The sequence below is a fragment of the Entelurus aequoreus genome, linkage group LG02 (genome assembly GCF_033978785.1).
Source record: "Entelurus aequoreus isolate RoL-2023_Sb linkage group LG02, RoL_Eaeq_v1.1, whole genome shotgun sequence".
Lineage (NCBI taxonomy): Eukaryota > Metazoa > Chordata > Actinopteri > Syngnathiformes > Syngnathidae > Entelurus > Entelurus aequoreus.
This window is the reverse complement of record NC_084732.1, coordinates 31,253,268-31,278,927: the sequence shown is the minus strand read 5'-3', so window position 1 is coordinate 31,278,927 and position 25,660 is coordinate 31,253,268. Positions and strand designations below refer to the sequence as shown.

Sequence of the window (25,660 nt, the reverse complement as noted above, 5' to 3'; positions counted from 1 at the left end):
CACGATGTATGTTGTATTGTCTTTATATTCCAGCAAGTTAATCCGTTTTTGGGAGGGAATTGAGGGGATTATTATGATGCGTAAATGTCGAATGATTCATGAAATATGTAAATTTGTTTTATTTTGAAGTCTAATGATCATGACATATTTGAAGATTAGTGAGTATTATAGTATAGCCTGACTAAATATTTAATGAAATAAAAAACTTTTTAAATAATACAAATCTAAAATCCATTAAATAAATATGAGTGTTACTAAACAATTTAAAAAGGCAATATAAACAAATAGTAAATACACAAAATGTATATATTTATTAATAAAATACATTGGTCATGAAATATTATATTCAATTATTTAAGATTATATTTCATAATTTAATTAGTGGATAACTTAATCAATTATTTGAGATTTGATTATATATATTTTACGCACAAAAAAACTCAATATTAATAAAAACTGTAAGGACTGTTTGTTTGTTTTTTGAGAACAAAAATAAGATTCCCTTGCATAAAATATTTACGTACCCCGAGAGGGACAAGCGGTAAAAAATGGATGGATGGATGGATGGATGGATGGATGGATGGATGGATGGAGTACGTTCCAATAAGGTGTGCATTTCCTATCTTCACCGCTAGATGTCCTCCTAGTTATTGCTTTCCTTTCCGCCCCAAAAAGCTCCCGGGTTGCCGTTGGCTGCGTGACGGTGGTCACGTGACGTGCGTGTCACAAGGGGACAGCATGGCGAACATGCATGTAAAAGCTAGCAACACATTACTACACCGATTGAGGAGTTAACCCAGTCAGCCGAGAGATACAGTCCAGTCCGTCGCGTCGACGAGGGGACCGGCGAGTGGGCCGAACCCCTGAGTGGAATGGACGAGGAAATTAAACTCGAGTTTCCGTCTTTGCCTGGCACGAAGGAGGACCTTCTGGTGGGTTCCTGAACGCCTCATAGCTCCACTGTGCTTTGTGGCTACCTTCAGTTGCCCGCCTCAATTGTAGTCATAATATATAACAATTCGTATATTGTATAGCTTTCTAGGAGAGGCGTTTTATAAATGTCTCAAGTGCCACTTATTATTTATGTCAAAGTGGCTCTACGGTCAAACTGACAGTATTATTCTAAGTAGTCGCTAACTAGCCTAGTTTAGCATTAGCCACGTCATAAAGTGCATTTTATCTCCGATATTAATTGTTTAACCTCCATTTTTTTTTTACCGTTATCTAATGTTTATCATCTAAATCTATATTTTACAGGACTGGGCTTATCCAATGAGACGAGAAATGCAGGTATGTTAAAGTTGCTCATGTTCAGAGGCGTTCGTGGCTGAGAGTCATAGCTAACGTTATGTTGACGTTTCTTTACATCAGACAGCTGACAACCGGCAAATATGAACATATTTACACTAAATGTTGCAAAAAAATAGCTAAATTCTTAGCTCACGATGATTTAATACACTTAGTGCATGAACATAAAAAGATTGTGGGATCTGATCGTAGTGGCTTGTGCAGCCCTTTTGAGACACTCGTGATTGAGGGCTACATAAATAAACTTTGATTTGAAAAAACTGCAAAGTATTAATATCGTGTTAATAATTTTCATCAGACACTATTAGTTCTCAATCTAATGACCTGCAATATACATTTAACAGTATATGTATTATTGTTTGTGGTGGTACTAAACACATACTGGAAGTTACTTTTCATTACGTTTCCTATAAATAATAAAGTGTCCAATGTGTACAGTATGTATAAGACTAGATTTGCATACTTCATGAAATGTTGACTGTATTGTTCTTCTCTACCAGTGTTAATTTTGCTGACTAGTAATTTTCATCTTATTGTCAACAACCTATTTTTCCCTGACAAAAATAACAAATCAAATATAAACATATTTACACTCTAAATGTTGCACAAAAATAGGTAAATCCTTAGCTTACAATGATTTAATACATTTACTGCATTAACAAATAAACGACAAAGTATTAATATCGTGTTTAATATATTCATCAGACTCTATTCATTCTTAGTCTAATGATCCACAATATACATTTAACAGTATATTTATTATTGTTTGTGGTGGTACTAAACACATACTGGAAGTTACTTTTCATTATGTTTCCTATAAATAATAAAGTGTCCAATGTGTACAGTATGTATAAGACTAGATTTGCATACTTCATGAAATGTTGACTGCATTGTTCTTCTCTACCAGTGTTAATTTTGCTGACTAGTAATTTTCGTCTTATTGTCAACAACCTATTTTTCCCTGACAAAAATAACAAATCAAATATAAACATATTCACACTCTAAAGAAAAAGTCAATAGGGCTGGAAAGTGACGCGAAACGCAGTGCATAGTGGTTCTTGCTGGCCTCTAAAAAGCTTAATAACATGGCTAAAGGCATGACTCTTGTTTTAAGGTTGTTCTTTTCTTCAACAAGTTCAAAACATGGTGCGATTGTGCAACATAATTAACTGCCTCGTAGGTTGTCATGATTGCTTCAGAAAAAAAAAAGGTAATATTTGTCTCTTTTCCAATGTAAAAGGAAGTTGGATTAGTGAGCTAAAGACGATAAATAGCCTGGATAGCAGCCGTGAGATTTTAACGTCATCACCTGGTACTTGTTGGTGTGTTCATGGCATTTTCACACTGGTAAGTTTGAATTAAATTCTGTGTTATCCTATTGCACACATAGCAATTCATTCAGTAGGCTGTAAGCATTACCTGCTTAGCTCAGCTAGCTGCGGGTTAAGAAAAAAATCAGTATTTGGGGGGAAAAGCAATTGCCCTATTCATAGATCAATAAGACTTTAAATGTTTCCCACATTAATGCACTGTGTATTTCAGACTTGCACTATATTTAGTTTCAAACACATTTTTCCAGGAGACACCACACAGTGACAAGTCCTGTTGACTTAGCACCTCTGAAAGAAAGACTGTCTTCTATTTTCAAAGGTCTTGCACACACCCAAAGTTGGTTTGTCTGAGAGTCTTAATCGACTTGGCAATCCGAAATGTTTGGCCTGAATTAAAACTGACTGTTGACGGCCGAGATACAGGAAACGTTCGGCAGCTTGCTCAAATCTGTAAGTGCTCATATGGATAAATTTCACCAATTTTACTTATTTTCTAAGGTGGCAGGCATTTGGAACCCAATCTAGTTTGTTTCGGTACAGTCCCAAGATTTGTTTTCTTTCATTTTATATATTTTAGTTCAGTTTGTTGCGTTCTCTCTCACAATACCGCTGGTTGAGTACAACTATGTGAACAAAAACTTTGTCCAGCAACAATGGCTACCCAGCCCCCCACAACGCATTGCAAAATCATGTGCCTTTTGGAGCCCAATCAGATGCTTTACCTTGTGAGATGAGGAAGTTAAATTTCTCACCGCGAAAACAATAATGTACGGATTATACATGTTCCACATTGTGATATGTGGACATCTGTGATAAAGTAAAGAGGACACATTTTATTTTTGACTCTATGATGCCATCAGCAGGCGAGCCGTCAATTGTGACATCTACACAACTAAGTTAAAGCTATGTGTATTTGCAGCTTCCAGTTCTCCTGCGTTCATAGACAAATTATGATGAAAGCATGCATCTGAACTCCGTTAGACAAAACTAGGGATGTCACGGTATGAACATTTCTTATCACAGTTATTGTGACCAAAATTATAACGGTTATCATTATCGCGGTATTTTTAAATGTGTTTAAAAATTTTCCAAGAGTACTTATACTGAAATCTTTTGACTAAGTTTTATTTAAAAAAAATAGCACATTCAAAATTATGTACTTTGTAGAAGAAACATTATTGTAGATAACTGTTTCATGTACCTCGAGTGGAAATTAAATGTACATATGAAAGCAACATACGCATTATAAACAGTAATATAGCAGAAACTGACTAACACAAATACATAAAAAAATAAATGTGCAAGATGGCACATGATGGCCATAAGATGTAAGGTAACTGCACTTTTTGTCCTAGAATAGAAAAATAGTGTTGATATATAAGAGGTCTTGTCCTCCACACCTCTAAACTATTTGAAAGTTAGGCAATGAAATATGACCGCGCTTCAGTGAGGTCTTCTGACATTTTTGACGAGGGAGCATAAGCAGCTGCTTCTGGAAGGCATCAGGTATTGCATGTGTGATGATGGTGTACTGTAGCTGCGGCATTGAACTTGCCCGCTGTACGCCCACTCTGCAAATAAGGGAAAAGCAAATGTATTGTTATTTTTATGAGATGCTGATTATAATTATACTCATCTGACTGAGACACAGTTACACACTAACCCTATTGTTGCTCTTCTAAAAACAAAACACATTGCAGTGTTTTTGCTAGGATTTGGTTTTAAAAGTAATGTAAAGTAGCAGCGGTCATTAACATGTATTTAGCTACAAGTTAACTTATCTTGCACTTGATATATTGTTGTGGATGGTGGTTCCGGAGTTGGCCCATCATGTTTGAAGTGTTGCCTACCTTCACAGGGACTTTTTTCCTGCATTTTCTGGTAACAGGCTGACTATCCTCAACTATTTTACCCTCAGCACGCTTTACGAATCCAAAAAACATCCAGACTTCAGATTTTGGCCGTTCGCTAAGAGGGCAACATCTCAAGAGCGAGGTCCTTGTGTTATTTTCCGCCACTGCAAACAGCTCTAGTGTGCATGTGCCCCCTTTGCAGCTGAGTTTCTAGCTAGTGAGCATTGTCGCCTAAAATGCATTAATAAATGACCTTTTTTCCATAATTAAAAAATTCAACGTTGTTACTAACCGCCTAGTATTTTACCGCAGTTTATAATTATACCGTTTACCGTTGCTTTGCCAGAGACGTAGCATAAAAAATTTAAAAAGTGCCTGAAAGATACTTATTTGCATTAAAACTATTGTATTCATCAGATGTAATTCCTGACCATAAGATCATGCTACTTTTGTGTTGAACAACTACTTTGCAGGTAGTCTAAACTATTGGTGCGTTCAAATTAGGGCTGGGCCATATGGCCTTTTATTAATATCTCAATATTTTTAAGCCATGTCACGATACACAATATATATCTCTATATTTTGCCTTAGCCTTGAATTAACACCTGATGCATATAATCACAGCAGTATGATGATTGTATGTGTCTACATTAAAACATTCTTGTTCATACTGCATTAATATATGCTAATTTAAAACTTTCATGCAGAGAGGGAAACCACAATTAAGTCAATTTACCAATACTGTATTTTTTAAACAGTTATTAAGCAGTGGCACAAACATTCATGTAATTTCAAAACAGAAATTGCAAGATTGTCAGAGACATTTTAAAACAAGCTATTAGTGCACTTTTGTGTATGATGTCACTAAGATGACATATCAAACAACACTAAATTAAAGTGCACTTCTTGTACAGAACGCCACTACAATAGTTTAAAACAAATAAAGTGCACTTTTGTGCATGATGTCACACAAACTGTCAAATAAAAATTAGCTGCATAATATGAAATCAAATGGTTTATGTCCTTCGCTATGTGGTAGGTTCCTGCGGACGTTATCTCCTTCTGTTGTTGACTGATTTTTTCATACGGTGTTGATCTGGAAATGGTTGGTTCGGCATTTTGTGGGTGTGGCACCGAACAGAGATGTTGACATGCGGAGTTTCAAGCACTCTTCATTCTCTAGCGGGTGACTTTTCAAATGATTCTACAAATTAGCAGTAGGTGCTACTTTTTGTCGCAACGCTTTTGCCGCATACTTGTTCGACATCTTGCCACTTGAAGCCAAACCACCGCCAGACGATGGACCCTGTGCTGTTTTTCTTAGGAAGTCCTCCCCGTGACTGCGTGGGTTCCCTTCGGGTACTCCGGCTTCCTCCCACCTCCAAAGACATGCACCTGGGGATAGATTGATTGGCTACACTAAATTGGCCCTAGTGTGTGAATGTGAGTGTGAATGTTGTCTGTCTATCTGTGTTGGCCCTGCGATGAGGTGGCGACTTGTCCAGGGTGTACACCGCCTTCCGCCCGATTGTAGCTGAGATAGGCTCCAGCGACCCCGTAGGGAATAAGCGGTAGAAAATGGATGGATGGATTAATTCTTCCTTCATTTGTTACCAGATTTGCACCTTCTCTCTCTCGTATTACCACTCGCACCACTCCGCTAGCATCACAGCTAATGTTATCCATGCTGTTACCTCTCTGCTCAGCGAAGGCGTATAACGTGACATTATGTGACGTATGTAAGAAGGTGCGCTTGTTTTAAGTCTCTGTGAGGAGAGACAAGAACGAGTGAAAAAAGCCTGTAGAGTAATGCCCGCAGCTAAAAGCAACTGCGTGAGAACGTATACTCGAATATCACGATATAGTCATTTTCTATATCGCACAGAGACAAACCCGCGATATATCGAGTATATCGAAAATCAAAGTAGAAAAAGAAATCCTCCTTCTCCTCCAGCGCTGAATGTCCCATGCAGTGAGGAGGAAGAATGAGAAGATGAGTTAGGTGGCAGTCACTTGCCACCTAACCGGATTATTAGGTGTAAATCTCGCGCCAGGCCGTATCCATATCCGCAGCAGGTCTCCAAGGTGAACAGCCTCTGGCATGTTACATCGAGTATATCGATATATCGCCCAGCCCTAGTTCAAATACATTTTAAGGAGGCCTTATCTTTTATACTTTGTATTGTAGTATACTGAATTTATTGTAATTTCAGCTGACAAAATTTTGTATTTTGTTGACTTGAGTAAATGAATTTACATGACTAAAATTACACTAAAACTAAAATACATTTTCGTCAAGACTATAATTAAAACTGCATTAAAAACTACTGTCGAAATTAATGCTGTTCTCTCCTCTCTTTTTTTTTTGTAGGAAATATTGCCTGGACTGTTTTTAGGTCCTTACTCTGCTGCAATGAAAAGCAAGGTATTTATTAATATTATGTTAACTGCATTTTTTCGTGTGTTAATGCACATGTTTTGTGGTGTTGTCACAGGTGCAGGTTCTGGAGAGAGAGGGGATAACGCACATTGTGTGTGTCCGACAAGACATTGAAGCCAATTTTATCAAACCTAATTTCCCTCATACGTTTAGGTAACATTATTCGTAAGCTGAAATAAAGGTTGTGCATGTTCATCACTGCTCAGTGCTTACCTGTCTGAACGTTATGTCTCTTTGCAGATACCTTGTGTTAGATATTGCCGACAATCCAGTGGAAAATATAATTAGATTTTTCCCAACAGTAAGTTGTAAATGTGTTGCTTTTCTTCAATATAAAAATGACATTTGTCTTGTAATAACTGATACTTTTTTCCCCCCAAATAGACTAAAGAATTTATTGACAGCTGTTTAGCAACAGGGGGTAAGGTTGCATACTCTTATCACAGCACTGAATGTTTTTATCCTACAACACATTTTGTCCTCTTTTAGGGAAAGTACTGGTTCATGGTAATGCAGGGATCTCCAGAAGGTATATAATAAAATATATTGCTTCACATTACGGACACAAATTAACTGCATGCACTGATATATTGTTTAAGTTTGTCTACAGTGATTCCTAAAAATTAAACCAAAATTTAGCATAAAACAAGGCCTCTAAAATCGGCGTTTTTCTTTTTTAACACTATTTGTATTTAGGTTTTGTCAGCAGTGGTCGTATGGAGGGTCAAATGACTGACCTAAATAAATCTTTAAATAATTACTTAAATATGTAATTAATTAAAATAGGAATTAAATAAATGTAATTTTTAATGTAATGTAAAATTATAGAGAGTATATTTCCATCCATCCATCTTCTTCCGCTTATCCGAGGTCGGGTCGCGGGGGCAGCAGCTTAAGCAGGGAAGCCCAGACTTCCCTCTCCCCAGCCACTTCGTCCAGCTCCTCCCGGGGGATCCCGAGGCGTTCCCAGGCCAGCCGGGAGACATAGTCTTCCCAACGTGTCCTGGGTCTTCCCCGTGGCCTCCTACCGGTCGGACGTGCCCTAAACACCTCCCTAGGGAGGCGTTCGGGTGGCATCCTGACCAGATGCCCGAACCACCTCATCTGGCTCCTCTCGATGTGGAGGAGCAGCGGCTTTACTTTGAGCTCCCCCCGGATGGCAGGGCTTCTCACCCTATCTCTAAGGGAGAGCCCCGCCACCCGGCGGAGGAAACTCATTTTGGCCGCTTGTACCCGTGATCTTGTCCTTTCGGTCATAACCCAAAGCTCATGACCATAGGTGAGGATGGGAACGTAGATCGACCGGTAAATTGAGAGCTTTGCCTTCGGGCTCAGCTCCTTCTTCACCACAACGGATCGATACAGCGTCCGCATTACTGAAGACGCCGCACCGATCTGCCTGTCGATCTCACGATCCACTCTTCCCTCACTCGTGACCAAGACTCCGAGGTACTTGAACTCCTCCACTTGGGGCAGGGTCTCCTCCGCAACCCGGAGATGGCACTCCACCCTTTTCCGGGCGAGAACCATGGATTCGGACATGGAGGTGCTGATTCTCATCCCAGTCGCTTCACACTCAGCTGCGAACCGATCCAGCGAGAGCTGAAGATCCTGGCCAGATGAAGCCATCAGGACCACATCATCTGCAAAAAGCAGAGACCTAATCCTGCAGCCACCAAACCAGATCCCCTCAACGCCTTGACTGCGCCTAGAAATTCTGTCCATAAAAGTTATGAACAGAATCGGTGACAAAGGGCAGCCTTGGCGGAGTCCAACCCTCACTGGAAACGTGTCCGACTTACTGCCGGCAATGCGGACCAAACTCTGGCACTGATCATACAGGGAGCGGACCGCCACAGTCAGACAGTCCGATACCCTATACTCTCTGAGCACTCCCCACAGGACTTCCCGAGGGACACGGTCGTATGCCTTCTCCAAGTCCACAAAACACATGTAGACTGGTTGGGCAAACTCCCATGCACCCTCAAGGACCCTGCCGAGAGTATAGAGCTGGTCTACAGTTCCACGACCAGGACGAAAACCACACTGTTCCTTCTGAATCCGAGGTTCGACTATCCGGCGTAGCCTCCTCTCCAGCACACCTGAATAGACCTTACCGGGAAGGCTGAGGAGTGTGATCCCACGATAGTTAGAACACACCCTCCGGTTCCCCTTCTTAAAGAGAGGAACCACCACCCCGGTCTGCCAATCCAGAGGTACCGCCCCCAATGTCCACGCGATGCTGCAGAGTCTTGTCAACCAAGACAGCCCCACAGCATCCAGAGCCTTAAGGAACTCCGGGCGGATCTCATCCACCCCCGGGGCCTTGCCACCGAGGAGCTTTTTAACTACCTCAGCAACCTCAGCCCCAGAAATAGGAGAGCCCACCACAGATTCCCCAGACACTGCTTCCTCATAGGAAGACGTGTTGGTGGGATTGAGGAGGTCTTCGAAGTATTCCCTCCACCGATCCACAACATCCGCAGTCGAGGTCAGCAGAACACCATCCTCACCGTACACAGTGTTGATAGTGCACTGCTTCCCCTTCCTGAGGCGGCGGATGGTGGTCCAGAATCGCTTCGAAGCCGTCCAGAAGTCGTTTTCCATGGCTTCCCCGAACTCCTCCCATGTCCGAGTTTTTGCCTCCGCGACCGCCGAAGCCGCACACCGCTTGGCCTGTCGGTACCTGCCCGCTGCCTCAGGAGTCCTATGAGCCAAAAGAACCCGATAGGACTCCTTCTTCAGCTTGACGGCATCCCTCACCGCCGGTGTCCACCAACGGGTTCTAGGATTACCGCCACGACAGGCACCAACTACCTTGCGGCCACAGCTCCAATCAGCCGCCTCGACAATAGAGGTGCGGAACATGGTCCATTCGGACTCAATGTCCAGCACCTCCCTCGTGACATGTTCAAAGTTCTTCCGGAGGTGGGAATTTAAACTCTCTCTGACAGGAGACTCTGCCAGACGTTTCCAGCAAACCCTCACAATGCGTTTGGGCCTGCCAGGTCTGTCCGGCATCCTCCCCCACCATCGCAGCCAACTCACCACCAGGTGGTGATCGGTAGAAAGCTCCGCCCCTCTCTTCACCCGAGTGTCCAAAACATGAGGCCGCAAATCTGACGACACAACTACTAGGTCGATCATGGAACTGCGGGCTAGGTTGTCCTGGTGCCAAGTGCACATATGGACACCCTTATGTTTGAACATGGTGTTCGTTATGGACAATCTGTGACGGGCACAAAAGTCCAATAACAAAACACCGCTCGGGTTCAGATCCGGGCAGCCATTCTTCCCAATCACGCCTCTCCAGGTTTCACTGTCGCTGCCAACATGAGCGTTGAAGTCCCCCAGTAGAACGAGGGAATCACCCGGGGGAGCACTCTCAAGTACTCCCTCGAGTGAATCCAAAAAGGGTGGGTACTCTGAGCTGCGGTTTGGCGCGTAAGCGCAAACCACAGTCAGGACCCGTTCCCCCACCCGAAGGCGGAGGGAAGCTACCCTCTCGTCCACCGGGTTGAACTTTAACATGCAGGCTCTGAGCCGGGGGGCAACAAGAATTGCCACCCCAGCCCGTCGCCTCTCACTGCCGGCAACGCCAGAGTAGAAGAGAGTCCAGCCCCTCTCGAGAGAACTGGTTCCAGAGCCCTTGCTGTGCGTCGAAGTGAGTTCGACTATGTCTAGTCGGAACTTCTCCACCTCGCGCACTAGCTCAGGCTCCTTCCCCCCCAGCGAGGTGACGTTCCACGGCCCAAGAGCTAGCTTCTGTAGCCGAGGATCGGACCGCCAAGTGCCCTGCCTTCGGCTGCCGCCCAGCTCACATCGCACCCGACCTCTATGACCTCTGCTATGGGTGGTGAGCCCATTGGAGGGAGAACCCACGTTGCCTCTTCGGGCTGTGCCCGGCCGGGCCCCATGGGGACAGGCCCGGCCACCAGGCGCTCGTCATCGTGCCCCACCTCCGGGCCTGGCTCCAGAGGGGGGCCCCGGTGACCCGCGTCCGGGCGAGGGAAATCTGGGTCCATAGTTTTTATTTCTCATTGAGGTGTTCGAGCTGCTCTTTGTCTGATCCCTCACCTAGGACCAGTTTGTCTTGGGAGACCCTACCAGGGGGCATAAAGCCCCCGGACAACATAGCTCCTAGGATCATTGGGACATGCAAACTCCTCTACCACGGTAAGGTGGCAGCTCAGAGAGGAGGAGAGTATATTTAAGTATTATAATATTTAACTATTTAAATATTATACATTTCATGATTTTATTATTTTACTATTTATTTATTTAATGAACCTGCGTGGCGACACTTGGTGAATTTATTTTATCTGTCAAATTGTGCCATCAAAGTCAGTGGGCAGAACCTAACACCTGATTGGTAACCCAGAACTTCAACCAGCGAAGCGGAGGAGTACTGGTCTGAAAGAGTGGAAATAACTCCTATAATTTTGATAAATTCCTCTATTTACTTCATGCTAAGGGTCAGCACTCAGTAGGTCCCGCTCCCACATACTCTGCAAGTAGCAAATATCTACCACCAATTCCTGAAAATTAAGACTATATCCTCCTCAGCCACCATGTTTTGGAAGACATCCAAAGTTACAGACATCAGACTGAAGCAATCATTGGACCAGATTTATGTTAGCCCCACTCACTCACTTTCACAGGTGAGTTTGACAAATAGAATAAGTTCATGAAGTGCTGCCACACAGGTGTGTGATGTAAATAAATAATGAAGTTAATCATAAAATAATAAAATTGGGAAATAAATCATTAGATTGTAAAAAGATAAAATGTACTAATTTGAATTAAATTGTGACATAAATAGTTGAATGTTTATAATTTTAAATTAAATTGAAACATTTAATAACGTATGTATTTTCAATTTTAATTAAAATATATTTTTTTAATCTGACCCATTTGACCCTCCATTGCGGTCAACTTCTTTCAACACTATTTTCTGTAGGAACAATTGGATTTAAAGTCCAACGAGCATCCAGGAACTGATTGGTACGACCTTGAAGGCTACAGTGTACCAAACATTGTAGGAGTTTTCGGCCATTACATATAATGTATATGGTGTTTTTTAAATTGGCTTTGAAAGTTTGTCGTGAAAACATTTCTCAGAAATTAATACGATCAAAAAGTACAACTGAAGGGCATAGATAGTTAAATTAAAGCAGTGACTATAAAAAAAAATGTTTTTCACTTTCAGTGCCGCCTTAGTGATTGCCTACCTAATGGAAACATTTGGAATGAAATACAGGTTAGTTGTTTCTCTCCATCCCTCTTCCTCCTATCTATCTACCTTATTTTTATACATCGTTATTTATCAAAATACACAACTTACTAAAACACACACAAACTTACTTATTCAGCATTTGTCTCAACTTATTACTGACATATTGTGATAGTATTTTCCATTGTTTCTCAGAAGACTGCAGGTCTACCATGGGCCGCAAGATTCATTTTAAATTATAATCACTCTCTATCTCGCGCTTTCAGACTATACCAGACATATCACGCTCCCCACACGTACACACCAGTATTTCCCATACATTCATTCATTTATGGCAGGGGTTTCAAACATGCGGCCCGCGGCCAATTGCGGCCCGCGAGACATTATTGTGCGGCCCGCACCTCAATATGAACTTTTAATGTTAGTGCGGCCCGCGAGTTTTATATGAATGGCGCTTGACAGCGTTGTGTGCGGAGCTGAAGCATTCTTGCCAACCCTCCCAATTTTCACCTGTCAACATTACTGAGGACAACAATATTGAGGGCACGAGGTTTAACGTCCACTTTTTCTCCGTACAAGCAATGTGCCTGCACAGTCACATGTTGTATGCGGCTTCAACAGACACATGTAAGCGACTGCAATGCATACTTAGTCAACAGCCACACATGTTACACTGAGGGTGGCCGTATAAAAAAAACTTTATCAATGTTACAAATATGCGCCACAATGTGAACCCACACCAAACAAGAATGACAAACACATTTTGGGAGAACATCCACACGTAACAACATAAACACAACAGAACAAATACCCAGAATTCCTTGTAGCCCTAACTCTTCCGGGCTACAAGGAATCTACCAATCATGGTGTGGTATATGGCTCTCGAGGGCCGAACATTGACGTCACTTGCGTGATGCAAGCAGAGAAACATTTTGCTGCTTTTCCACGAGACCCGCACGGCGCTCTTCCTCCCTCTCTCCCTCCCTCCCTCGCTCGCTCTCTCTTGCTCTCTCTTGCTGTAAACTCCACAGGGAGCCCCCAAACCCCGCCTTCCCATTGGCTCCAGACAGAGACGATTTGTGTTATTTGGGTCCAAAATACCCCTGCGTTAGTGGAAAATCGGCAAATGAGTGAAAGCGAGAGAAACGTTGTCATGGAGACGAGGGTTGTCTTACGTGCCTGGCTGCGGTCACACGGCGACACCTGTCCGTCAGTAATAAAGTCCCCGATAACCTGGACCAATTCAAACCGTTATTTGTTTTTTTTATTGTTTAATTTGCATTGCCTTACACGATGAACACTACATATACTTTTATATGATGCTGTCACGCCAAATTTCTTCCCCCTAGGAAAAGCGGAACAACACACATTGCGGAAATAACATTATTCTCCGTGCATCGGCTAAATACAAATATATTCCACAACCCCAAACATGTCTTTTTCAAAGCGTGCAGTGAAGAGAAAGGTTAGTGATGAGCAAAGACAATTCCAGGAAAAGTGGGAGATGCAATATTTCTTTGTTGAGCACAGGAGCACCTACTACTACTACTACTACTACTACTACTACTGGCATCCGTAAGTCTCGGAAGACAATGGATTAGCGCCCCTTGGATATGATTTAGTTGGTCATGCAGCGTCTGCTGTGGCTGTACACACCCACACGGGAGTGACGGTCTCTGTTGCACTTGGTGCATTTATAAGTCGAGTCAGCGACAGGATGTAGTTGCTTGCTCTTTCTCTGAGCTAGCTTCTCATCTGCAAGCTGGCGGAGTTTTGCCTCGCCAGCTTTCAGTCCAGTGTTCACGGTGTGTCTCCAGCTGGATCTGTCCTGAGCAAGCTCTTCCCAGGTGTTCAGGTCCATGTCGAGCGCTTTCAGGTCACGCTTGCAGACATCCTTGAAGCGGAGATGTGGCCGTCCCGTTGTCCTCTTGCCGGAGGCAAGCTCTGCGTAGAGGATGTCTTTGGGGATCCGGCCATCGTCCATTCGACGCACATGTCCCAGCCATCAAAGGCGACGCTGACGGAGCAGAGTGACCATGCTGGGAATCTTGGCTTGCATCAGCACCTCGTTGTTTGTCACACGATCGCTCCATATAATCCCGAGTATGCGACGGAGGCAGCGCATGTGAAAGGCACTTAGCCTCTTCTCCTGCGAGGAGTACAGAGTCCAGGATTCGCTGGCGTACAAGAGAGTACTTAGCACGCAGGCACGATACACAGCGATCTTGGTGTTGATTGTCAGCATGCTGTTGTTCCACACTCTTTGTGACAACCTGGCCAAGGTTGTGGAAGCCTTGCCGATCCTCTTGTTGATCTCTGCTTCCAGTGAGAGGTTGTCAGTGATGGTGGAAACAAGGTATGTGAACTGGCTGATGACCTCTAGTTCATAGTCGTTGATGGTGATACAGGGTGGTTCAGCATCTTGGGCCATCACATTTGTCTTCTTCAGACTGATAGTCAGGCTGAACTCTTCGCATGCCTTTGCAAAGCAGTCTATCAGGCTCTGTAGCTCTTCTTCTGTGTGGGTGGCCAGAGCAGCGTCATCTGCAAACAGCATGTCTCTGATGGTTACCTTCCGGACCTTGCTCTTTGCTTTTAGGCGAGCCAGGTTGAACAGTCGGCCGTCTGACCGAGTGTGGAGGTAAACACCCTCGGTCGACGATCCGAAGGCATGCTTCAGCAGAACGGCAAAGAAGATGCCGAAGAGAGTGGGAGCGAGGACACAGCCCTGCTTGACGCCACTGCGGATGTCGAAAGCATCTGACGTCGAGCCGTCATATTGAACTGTGCCTTTCATGCCGTCATGGAACGACTTGATCATGCTCAGGAGTCTCGGTGGGTAGCCAATCTTTGCTAGGACTGTGAAGAGCCCATCCCTGCTGACAAGGTCAAACGCTTTGGTCAGATCTATGAAGGCCAGAAAGAGGGGCTTGTGCTGCTCTCTGCACTTTTCTTGCAGTTGCCTGATGGTGAAGACCATGTCAATGGTTGATCTTTCCGAGCGGAACCCGCACTGTGACTCTGGGTATACTCTATCAGCAAGCTTCTGCAGTCTGTTCAGGAGGACGCGTACAAAGACTTTGCCTACAATGCTTAGGAGAGATATTCCTCTGTAGTTGTTACAATCGCTTCTATCACCCTTGTTCTTGTACAGGGTAACGATGTTGGCGTCTCTCATGTCCTGAGGTACTGCTCCTTCCTCCCAGCACTGACAGAGGAGGTCGTAAGGATGTTCCCTCAGTGTGCTGTCGCCGCACTTGATGACTTCTGGTGGTATGCCATCCTTCCCAGGCGCTTTCCCTGAGGACAGGCTCTCAATGGCCTTCTTCAGTTCAGCCACAGTGGGTTTCTCGTCCAGTTCAGCCATGAGAGGGAGGCTTTCAATGACTGCAAGGGCATCGGATGTGACTTGATTCTGTCTGGAGTACAGTTCGGAATAGTGTTCCACCCATCTCTCTATCTGCTTGCCTTTGTCCTGGATGGTCTCGCCCGTGGCAGACTTCAGTAGTGCTGTAACCTTCTTGGTGGGGCCCATGGCTTTCTTGATGCCTTCGTACATGCCCCTGATGTTTCCAGTATCAGCCGCTAACTGGATGCTCTGGCAGAGCTGGAGCCAATATTCGTTAGCACATTGCCTTGCTAGTCTTTGTACTTTGCTCTTAGCAGATCTGTACACCTGCAGGATCCTCTGGCTGGGGGATCGCTTGTATTCCAGGTGAGCTCTGCGGCGTTCTTCTACGGCTGGAGTGAGTATAGAGGAGTTGGCCTCAAACCAGTCGTTGTTCTTTGTCTGCTTCTTTCCAAAGACCATCATGGCAGTGCTGTGTACTGACTCTCTAATGCGGTCCCATCTCTCTGTGGCTGAGCCACCAGGAGGATCTGAGTCAAGCACCTCGGAGAGAGATTGGGTGAATTCCGCTACCTTGTCAGGATGTGCGGTCTTGCTCACATCTATGCGGGGTTTTCCCTGGGGCCTGGAGCGATGGATCTTCTTAGGGAGAAGTCTCATCTTGGAGTACACCAGCGAGTGATCAGTATCGCAGTCAGCGCTGTGAAAGGTGCGGGTAAGGAGGACGCACTTCAACGCAGATCGCCTGGTGATGATCAGGTCTAGCTGGTGCCAGTGTTTGGAGCGAGGGTGTCTCCAAGACACTTTGTGCTGGGGCTTTGTCTGGAAGAAGGAGTTGGTGATGCTGAGGTCATGGTATGAGCACAATTCCAGGAGTCGTTGCCCATTCTCATTCATCTTTCCAACGCCAAACTTTCCAAGACAGGAGGGCCAAGAGTCGTGGTCAGCGCCCACTCTGGCGTTGAAGTCACCTAGCAGTATCAGATGCTCTTCTTTTGGGATCCTGTCGATAAGAGAGTCTAGCTGGCTGTAGAACTCGTCCTTGGTATCCCTGGTGGCGCTGAGTGTTGGTGCATATACACTGATCAGGTTGACGGGCCCAGTGGTGGTGTGGAGACGGAGTGATAGCAGTCTTTCTGTGCCTTGTTGACAGGGTTCTATCATTCCCAGTAGAGAGTTCAGGACAGCAAATCCAACGCCATACTCTCTGGTTTCCTCGGCACTCTTCCCTTGCCAGAAGAACGTAAAGTTATTCTCTCTGAGAGTTCCAGAGTCGGCAAGCCGCGTCTCCTGCAGTGCGGCAATGTCAACCTGCAGTCTCACAAGTTCATCGTTGATGACTGAGGTCTTCCGAGCATCGCTGATGGCCTGGAGGTCGTCGGACAGTCCTGGTGTCATTGTTCTGACATTCCATGTGCCTAGCTTGAGGGGAGAAGTTTTCATTGATGAATTAAAATTTATTTTGTTTTTGCCTGGTGCAGCAATCGCAGTCCACTTGTCGGATACTTGTACCCTAAGCCCTACGCACCCAGTAAGGCAGGCGGACTGTGGCGGGACAACACCTATTTGGCTGGGGGCTGCCCAGCTTGAGGCGGGCGGTAGTTGTCCAATGAGACGTGGTGTTCTCTCCCACCGACGAAAGCAACCCCTGGCGCCAGCTCTATGCCAATCAAGCGGATGGCTTATAACCGGTAACTGTTGCTTCCCGCGTTGTTTCGACGCTTTGCAGCGAAGCTGGAGTGTCCTCTCCAGGGCGCTAGCCTGGGCAAGGTGGTATGGAGAAAAAGCTGTTGCCCATGAAGCAGATCCCCCCTCTCCACGCAGCTGATGGATCCAAGGGAAAGGTAAAACCGATACATCTTGGCACCAGCGGCATCGCAGGAGTTGCCGGAATGACTATGAAGACAAGGTCAAACCGCTTTAGGGACTCCGGCTCCGGATTTGATGTCAGGGTTGACTCCCTTAGCCTTTGGTTATCCAAAACCTGCCCGCAATGCAGCGGGAGACTCGTGGAGGGCGGGGACGTCTCTCTACCCGTGCAGGTCCATGTAGACCTGCCCACAGGAGCACCCCAACGTGTCTTATTTGCACAGAGAAAGTTGCAGTGCACAAGAAATACAATTTAAAACGTCATTACACCACTAGACATGCTGAGGAGTATGCAAAATACCAAGGAGATTAGAGAGTGAACCGGGTTGCACATTATGTGTATGTGTATACATTGTTGCTGACTAGAGAAATCGAATTATTATTGTTAGAATAGAATATAAAGTACTTTATTGATCCCTGGGGAAAATTCAGCACCACAGTTCGCTCACAATAGACAAGAATAACAATAAATAATATAATATATATCCATCAATCCATCCATTTTCTACCGCTTATTCCCTTCGGGGTCACGGGGGGCGCTGGAGCCTATCTCAGCTACAATCGGGCGGAAGGCGGGGTACACCCTGGACAAGTCGCCACCTCATCGCAGGGCCAAGACTATATATATATATTATATATATATATAATATATAAATAATATAAATATATTCTACATATACTATATATACTCTACATTTAAGTGCAGTCAAGGAACATATGCATTATACAGTCTGATGGCTGTCTGTATGAAGGACCTGTGTGCATTTTGGGAGTCTGAGCCTTCCACTGAACGTGCTCATTCTCCCCGCAAGGTCCGAGTGTAGTGGGTGGGAGGTGTTGTCCATAATGGCTAGGAGTTTTGCTAGACTTTACCTCTCTTGTTATTACTTATGACTGATTTATTTACATAATTCTCATTTTGTTAATTTATATTTTGATTTTATTTTGTGTTGAAAATAAAAATAAAGACATTTAAAAATATTTTTTTTAAGAAATCTTTTCTTGCGGCCCAGCCTCACCCAGACTCTGCATCCAGTGGCCCCCCGGCAAATTGAGTTTGAGACCACTGATTTATGGCTGTATGGCTTGCCCCGTCACAGATTCGGATTTAGCACTTCCAGTTTGTCCTAGCTTTTAAACAAATTATAACAGAACTGTGGCGGTATGCATCATAAGTCCATTTCGCAACACACCTCATACACTAAATTCAAACGGATCCAGCTTTAGTGAAACACAAGCTTAATGCACGAGTATTGCTTTGTGCTAAAGAATAAATACAAACTATGAACACAAATTAACCACTTACTGTGTACGATGTCTGCTCTCACTGTAACGCCGACTGATGGGATGTTCATATATATATTATACCATATACAGGTAAAAGCCAGTAAATTAGAATATTTTGAAAAACTTGATTTATTTCAGTAATTGCATTCAAAAGGTGTATCTTGTACATTATATTTATTCATTGCACACAGACTGATGCATTCAAATGTTTATTTCATTTAATTTTGATGATTTGAAGTGGCAACAAATGAAAATCGGAAATTCCGTGTGTCACAAAATTAGAATATTACTTAAGGCTAATACAAAAAAGGGATTTTTAGAAATGTTGGCCAACTGAAAAGTATGAAAATGAAAAATATGAGCATGTACAATACTCAATACTTGGTTGGAGCTCCTTTTGCCTCAATTACTGCGTTAATGCGGCGTGGCATGGGGTCGATGAGTTTCTGGCACTGCTCAGGTGTTATGAGAGCCCAGGTTGCTCTGATAGTGGCCTTCAACTCTTCTGCGTTTTTGGGTCTGGCATTCTGCATCTTTTTTTTCACAATACCCCACAGATTTTCTATGGGGCTAAGGTCAGGGGAGTTGGCGGGCCAATTTAGAACAGAAATACCATGGTCCGTAAACCAGGCACGGGTAGATTTTGCGCTGTGTGCAGGCGCCAAGTCCTGTTGGAACTTGAAATCTCCATCTCCATAGAGCAGGTCAGCAGCAGGAAGCATGAAGTGCTCTAAAACTTGCTGGTAGACTGCTGCGTTGACCCTGGATCTCAGGAAACAGAGTGGACCGATACCAGCAGATGACATGGCACCCCAAACCATCACTGATGGTGGAAACTTTACACTAGACTTCAGGCAACGTGGATCCTGTGCCTCTCCTGTCTTCCTCCAGACTCTGGGACCTCGATTTCCAAAGGAAATGCAAAATTTGCTTTCGTCAGAAAACATGACTTTGGACCACTCAGCAGCAGTCCAGCTCTTTTTTTCCTTAGCCCAGGTGAGATGCTTTTCGCGCTGTTTCTTGGTCAACAGTGGCTTGACACGAGGTATGCGGCAGTTGAAACCCATGTCTTTCAAGCGTCTCTTGGTGGTGGATCTTGAAGCACTGACTCCAGCAGCTGTCCACTCCTTCTGAATCTCCCCCACATTTTTGAATGGGGTTTTTTTCACAATCTTGACCAGGGCGCGGTGATCCCTATCGCTTGTACACTTTTTCTGACCACAGTTTTTCCTTCCCTTTGCCTCTCCATTAATGTGTTTGGACACAGAGCTCTGAGAACAGCCAGCCTCTTCAGCAATAACCTTTTGTGTCTTTCCCTCCTTGTGCAATGTGTCGATGGTTGCCTTTTGGACAGCTGTCAAATCTGAAGTCTTCCTCATGTTTGTGTAGGCTTCAGAACTGGACTGAGAGACCATTTAAAGCCCTTTGCAGGTGTTTTGAGTTAATCAGCTGATTAGTTTGTGGCACCAGGTGTCTTCAAAATTTAACCCTTACACAATATTCTAATTTTGTGACACACGGAATTTTGGATTTTCATTTGTTGCCACTTCAAATCATCAAAATTAAATGAAATAAACATTTGAATGCATCAGTCTGTGTGCAATGAATAAATATAATGTACAAGTTACACCTTTTGAATGCAATTACTGAAATAAATCAAGTTTTTCAAAATATTCTAATTTACTGGCTTTTACCTGTATATATGTTCATATATATATATATTACCAAATATGTGTTATTACCAAATATGTGTTATATGTGTTTGTCACACGTTAGCACCAAGAAAAATTCCTAGTTTGTGAACCAGTTCTCAAACAATGACAATAAAACTATTCTGATTCTGATATCTTGCCGATGAATTATTCATAATCCTCATGCAGGTAAAAAAAAAAAAAAAAAGTGCCGGAAACAAGCGTCTTTTTGTGTCTTTCTCGTCATCTAAGTACAAATTGGATGTTGACCCACTTCTCTGTTTAATGCCACAACCTTCTACTCAACAGGTGAGAGGCATGATTTATAATCTAAAATTAACTCACCAGGTCTGAGGCGATGCAGCGGCATAAGCTAGTTAGCGCTCTGTGATCACGGCGCCGCTAAAAGTAATTTGACGATGTTAGCGCCTTTAATAACTAATGGTGATACTTGGTTAACATTCAAGTCACGAGATGTCAATGGAGTATTGTTGGCTTTTTTTGGATGTTTTGTTTAGAGGGTTTTATAGCGGAATAGTGTACTCCCATTAGCTGCATTGATAGCCACCTCGTACTTGCCATATTTTACAAATTAGCATGCAATTAAATAAGAAAAGCATATGTTTTCTTGTCTTTTAATAGGGATTGTGAATGATAGTCAAAATAAAAAAGTGCAGTTCCCTTTTATTCACTTCCTTAACTGCAACACTTCCTTGGTTAAATACGCAAAATAGTGGTGTTCAAAGTGTGGTCCCTAGGGCCATTTGCGTAACATGGCTTTTTAATGGATCTGTTGTACATTGTAGAAAGAAAATAAATGAGCAACGAGTAAATATGTAATGTTGATATGAATAACATAAAGACAAAGATTTGTCATTAAATTATATATAAGCCTTTTGTATTAATTTATTTCATTACAAATAACATGATCACATCCGCAACCCTTCCAGCCCCTCTGTTGTCATTTGTAGTTTCTAATTACACTCAAAAAAAGTCTTGTATTTCACTTATGGCGAAAATTGTGCAGCCCCATGTATATTGAATGTGTGGGGACAATCACTGTTTGAGATTAGAACTTGGACATTGTCACACATTGATAAATGTCCTCAAATTTTGACCAAAAAAAAGCAGCACAAGCGTGAAATAATAAGAGTTGTCTGTTTATGTTGTGTACCTTTTGTGTTCACTCCAGGGATGCTTTCAGCCACATCCAAGAACGGAGATTCTGCATCAACCCTAATGTGGGATTTGTGCATCAGCTTGAGGTGAGCTGAAACCTTTTAAGAAGTGAGCTTTGAATGGTACCAGCGTTAAATACTGTGTGTGTTGTTGTATTTGCACACACACAGAAAGCGAAAAAATATTATACAATGTAAAGCAAAAATATGTGCAGGACAGGTTGAGGACACCCTAAGTAAGGTCTTGAAAAGACACCTGCCCCAAAAAGGCACAATTTACACAGCAGCAAAAAATAATAATAGAATAAAATAGACAAGTCACATGCAATACATATCATATACAGCAAACATCAATATCATAATTCACTTAAGACCAACATCGACCTAATTTGTTTTTGAAAGAATAAAGTGTAGTTGTAGATTGAAGAGCTGGTGACAGTTTATTCCAAAGAGAGGGTTCTCTGTGTTTTAGCGTACATTTTTTAGTTGACGTTCTACATAAAGGTAGATGAAAGTATTTCAGAAATGATGTTTAAAAAATTATGGAAAACTATTTGTACATTAACCAACACATTTACATAAAAATATATATACAATATACTGTATGTTCACATTAAATATTTTCAAAATACTGTCTTTTTTTAAGAGGAACAGATGATGAAATCATTGTTCTCAAAAATTTCATTTGGATTAGTAAGACTTTATAACGGTATGAATGACAAGTAGCACCCCAAATACTATTGCGATACAATATATGTGGATGTATTAAACTATAGTATAATGTCAACATACAAGAACAATCAATAAAACAATTAATTTTATTCAAAATGCCATATGGATTTCAGCATTTTGCTACAGACAATGTCAGTATGTTGTTTCCAAGTTCATTTTTCATTAACAATAACTCCTAAAAAATTGGTTTAAGACACCAAGCTAATTTTGATGCCACCCATGAATAATTTCACCTCTTCTTTATTATAGCTTTTGTTTTTCATACTAAAAATCATAAAATACGTTTTTTTAATATCAAGTGACAATTTATTCGTTTTAAACCATTCAGGAATATTTGACAGTTCTTCATTGTCTTATCAAGATTACAATGGGATATTAAAAGACAAGTATAGTATATGTACGACGTTTCATTTCAACGTCAGCAAAATATTTGTAAAAAAAACAAATACTGGAAGACTATCTGAAATATCAGTAAGCAGTAAACCAGAAATGATTGAATTATTGAAATGATTAGTTAAAATATGATCAATTAAAGTTGCATATTAGTTTGTTACCCTTTGTGGTCTATTAATTAGTGGAGAAAAAAATATATGTACATTGAATTCAGAAAATCAATTAAAGAACTTAATTTTTGTTTTAAAGGGTGAATATTAAATCCCCCAAAAAAGAATACAAGCCTTATTTTTGACACTAATCATCTCCAAAGTGGATGACAATGCTTCAATAAAGATACCGGTGTCACTGTCAGGTGGGCGATATATACACCCAACAATCATAAGAGTATTCCCTCGAAAATTACTGCAATTTGGAATTTCTACAAATATTGATTGTTGTGAATGTGGAAAGAGTGTCAAAGTGCTTTGAGTATCTTGAAGGTAAAAAAGCGCTATAAGAGTGTAACCCATTTACCATTGATTCAACCTCAATATTTCTGAAATGAGCACTAAGATCCTTATTTTCAACAAATGTAAAGTCCTTATTTATATAAATAGAAACTCCACCACCCTTCTTATTTCTCAAACATACATGTACAGCATAATAATGAAGTAATGAGTAAAGTTGTGCAATATTGTCAATAAGCCAGGTTTCAGATAAAGCAAGCACAGAAAATCTATTTTCTAAAGTTGATACATTTATAAAATTATTTTAAAAAATAGTTTTAAACGACATATATATTCAGATGTAAACTTGAAAATGTATTTTGATACAGACTTTCATTTTTGATTAAGGTATTGAACACAGATTAGGCCTGGGCTGATATTGGATAAGTCAATTAACGGACGATATATGAAAATTAAAGTCGGAAAGTTTTCCAGCGTCGATAAATCGCCATGTGCATATTTCAAGAGTATTCACGCTTTTCGTCACTTTTATCGGCTAGGCGCTTAAGTACCATAAAGGAAAGAAAAGAAGAGGGATTATCTTGTCCTCATTAAATCTCTTTGACTCTTTGTGAAGCAATGCAGGGCTGCTGGCCGGCTAGCATTACACAGTGCAACTAGTTAGCATGTAGCAGCTAATATGGACAACACAAAACCAAATTCCACCGCACCAATGTGAGAATATTTCAGTTTAAACCTATGGAACAAGATGAGGCTACAAAGACCCAAGAAGCCAGTTTGCCAAATGTGCGCGACTAACAACGCCCACTTGAAATACAACCACTCGGCAGTCCAAACTCACTTCGCCTTGGGTGAAGAAGTCAGGTGACAGGCAGGTTAGTGTAAACAAAATAAAAGCAATTATATGAACGGAAATTAGTGAGCAGCAGAAAAGTGGAATGTATTATTTAAATCTGTGCGTTGGAAAACACGGACCGGAGTTTTTTTTAAAAACTGGATCTGGATCGGCATTTTCCCATGCTTTGCCGATACGCATTTTTTGGCAAATATCGGCGGCCGATCCGATCCAAATATCGGATCGGGACATCCCTAGTTTAGATAAAGTTTGGGTTTTTTTTCAGGAAAATTAATGCAATGTTTTCTGTTACAGATTAAAAAACAATGTTAATAAAGTTATAAATTGATCTAGATTTCGTTTTTGTTTTATTTAATGTTAAGGATACAATATTATGCCCAGGTGTACTTATAACAGTTTTATAGACAAATAATACTATTTATAGTCGCGGCGAGATAGGGAGGCGTAACAGAAAATTCAGTAATTAAGAAGCACTGGTCTAGACTAAAATTAAATTATCAAATCTTTTTTTCCTGTGGCTAACAATCGAGGGGGGAATAGACCAGTAGAATCCAGGTGTATACGGTCATGCTTTTATTTTGAAGCTTATTTTGCACTGAACAGGACATCACCGTTTAATTGTTGTGTAACTAGACGGTTATGTTGTGACCATGTTTGTCCACGCCGACTTAAGTGGACTCTTTTTATAACACAGTAGACTGGGAAAGGTTGCCGACCGGCGTACGCAGTATTTGGTTAATATTCTGCAAAGTGCAGTTTTTGGCCCATGGTGAGATGTGAAGTACACTTTGAAGGACTGCCAGTGTGGTGGTGGTGATCTGTTTGTGTTTTTAGGAGTATGAAGCGATCTACCTCGCCAAACTGACCGTTAAGATGTCGTCGCCCATGCAGCTGGGCCGCGCCTTTCTACAAGCAGGCATGCCAGGTTAGTACACAATCCCTAAATTGGTCTGTCAAAATAGTGTTCACTGTCTGCTTTTTTTTTTGGGAACAGGAAGCAGGAAGCGCAGCTTGGAAGAAGACGAGGACTGTGGAGCAATGCAGGTCACAGCAGGACAGAATGGATGAGCCTTGCTTACATTTACAGCCACGTGGCGCATTGCACTTTCTTTTTCTTCTTGACATTTTTAATAGGACTGAAAATGTTGATATTTGCATCTTTTTTCTATTTGGGAAAAGGGTGGGCGTGGGAGACCACACATGTTTGAGACATGGAGGTCTGGTGGGGATGAGCATATTTGATAAGTTTGTTTTGTGTGAGCTGTATGCAACGATGGGGGACTTTTGCAGTTTTATAGTGTTTCAAGCATTTTGCATATGCAGCGGGACAGTATTGCAATAATGCACTTTCGATACTTGAATTCATGTAGATGAGGGGAGGTTGGGGGGCAGGTGGCAAGAGGTGAAGTCAGGAGCTGAGAGGGATAGTTCATGCCTTTTTTTGCTGTGTTAGGGTCAACTAACATCAGGCTTAATGTTGGATAGTACATAATGGAGAATTCACAAGTTATTGCGTAATAAAGTTGGACTGACATGTTTTGTGTTTATGATGTACATCTCTCCTTCATATTGGATGGAATTGTTCATCCATAAACCACTTTTGGAACATGTGACCTGTGCTTGGTCACTTCTGTGACGCTAATATTGACATTTTGGGTGGATAAGGCAACATCTACTGTGTGCATATTTTA

The 25,660-nt window shown here is 42.3% G+C and overlaps 1 protein-coding gene across 2 annotated transcripts; it reads left to right on the top strand.

Annotated features, from left to right (window-relative positions):
- Positions 1-674: 674 nt before the first annotated feature.
- styx (serine/threonine/tyrosine interacting protein) lies at positions 675-25,579 on the top strand. 2 transcript variants are annotated; one of them, XM_062025156.1, is made up of 11 exons: positions 676-932; positions 1,258-1,290; positions 6,864-6,917; positions 6,988-7,085; positions 7,173-7,233; positions 7,317-7,353; positions 7,422-7,461; positions 12,142-12,192; positions 21,554-21,626; positions 24,804-24,894; positions 24,964-25,579. In XM_062025156.1, the coding sequence occupies exons 1-11, from the start codon at positions 873-875 to the stop codon at positions 25,035-25,037; spliced, it is 672 nt and encodes a 223-aa protein (XP_061881140.1). In that variant the 5' UTR covers positions 676-872; the 3' UTR covers positions 25,038-25,579. The 2 variants fall into 2 exon arrangements, with proteins under 2 accessions (XP_061881150.1, XP_061881140.1); XM_062025166.1 differs by lacking the exon at positions 1,258-1,290 and having other exon boundaries at positions 675-932.
- The last annotated feature ends 81 nt before the right edge of the window (positions 25,580-25,660 follow it).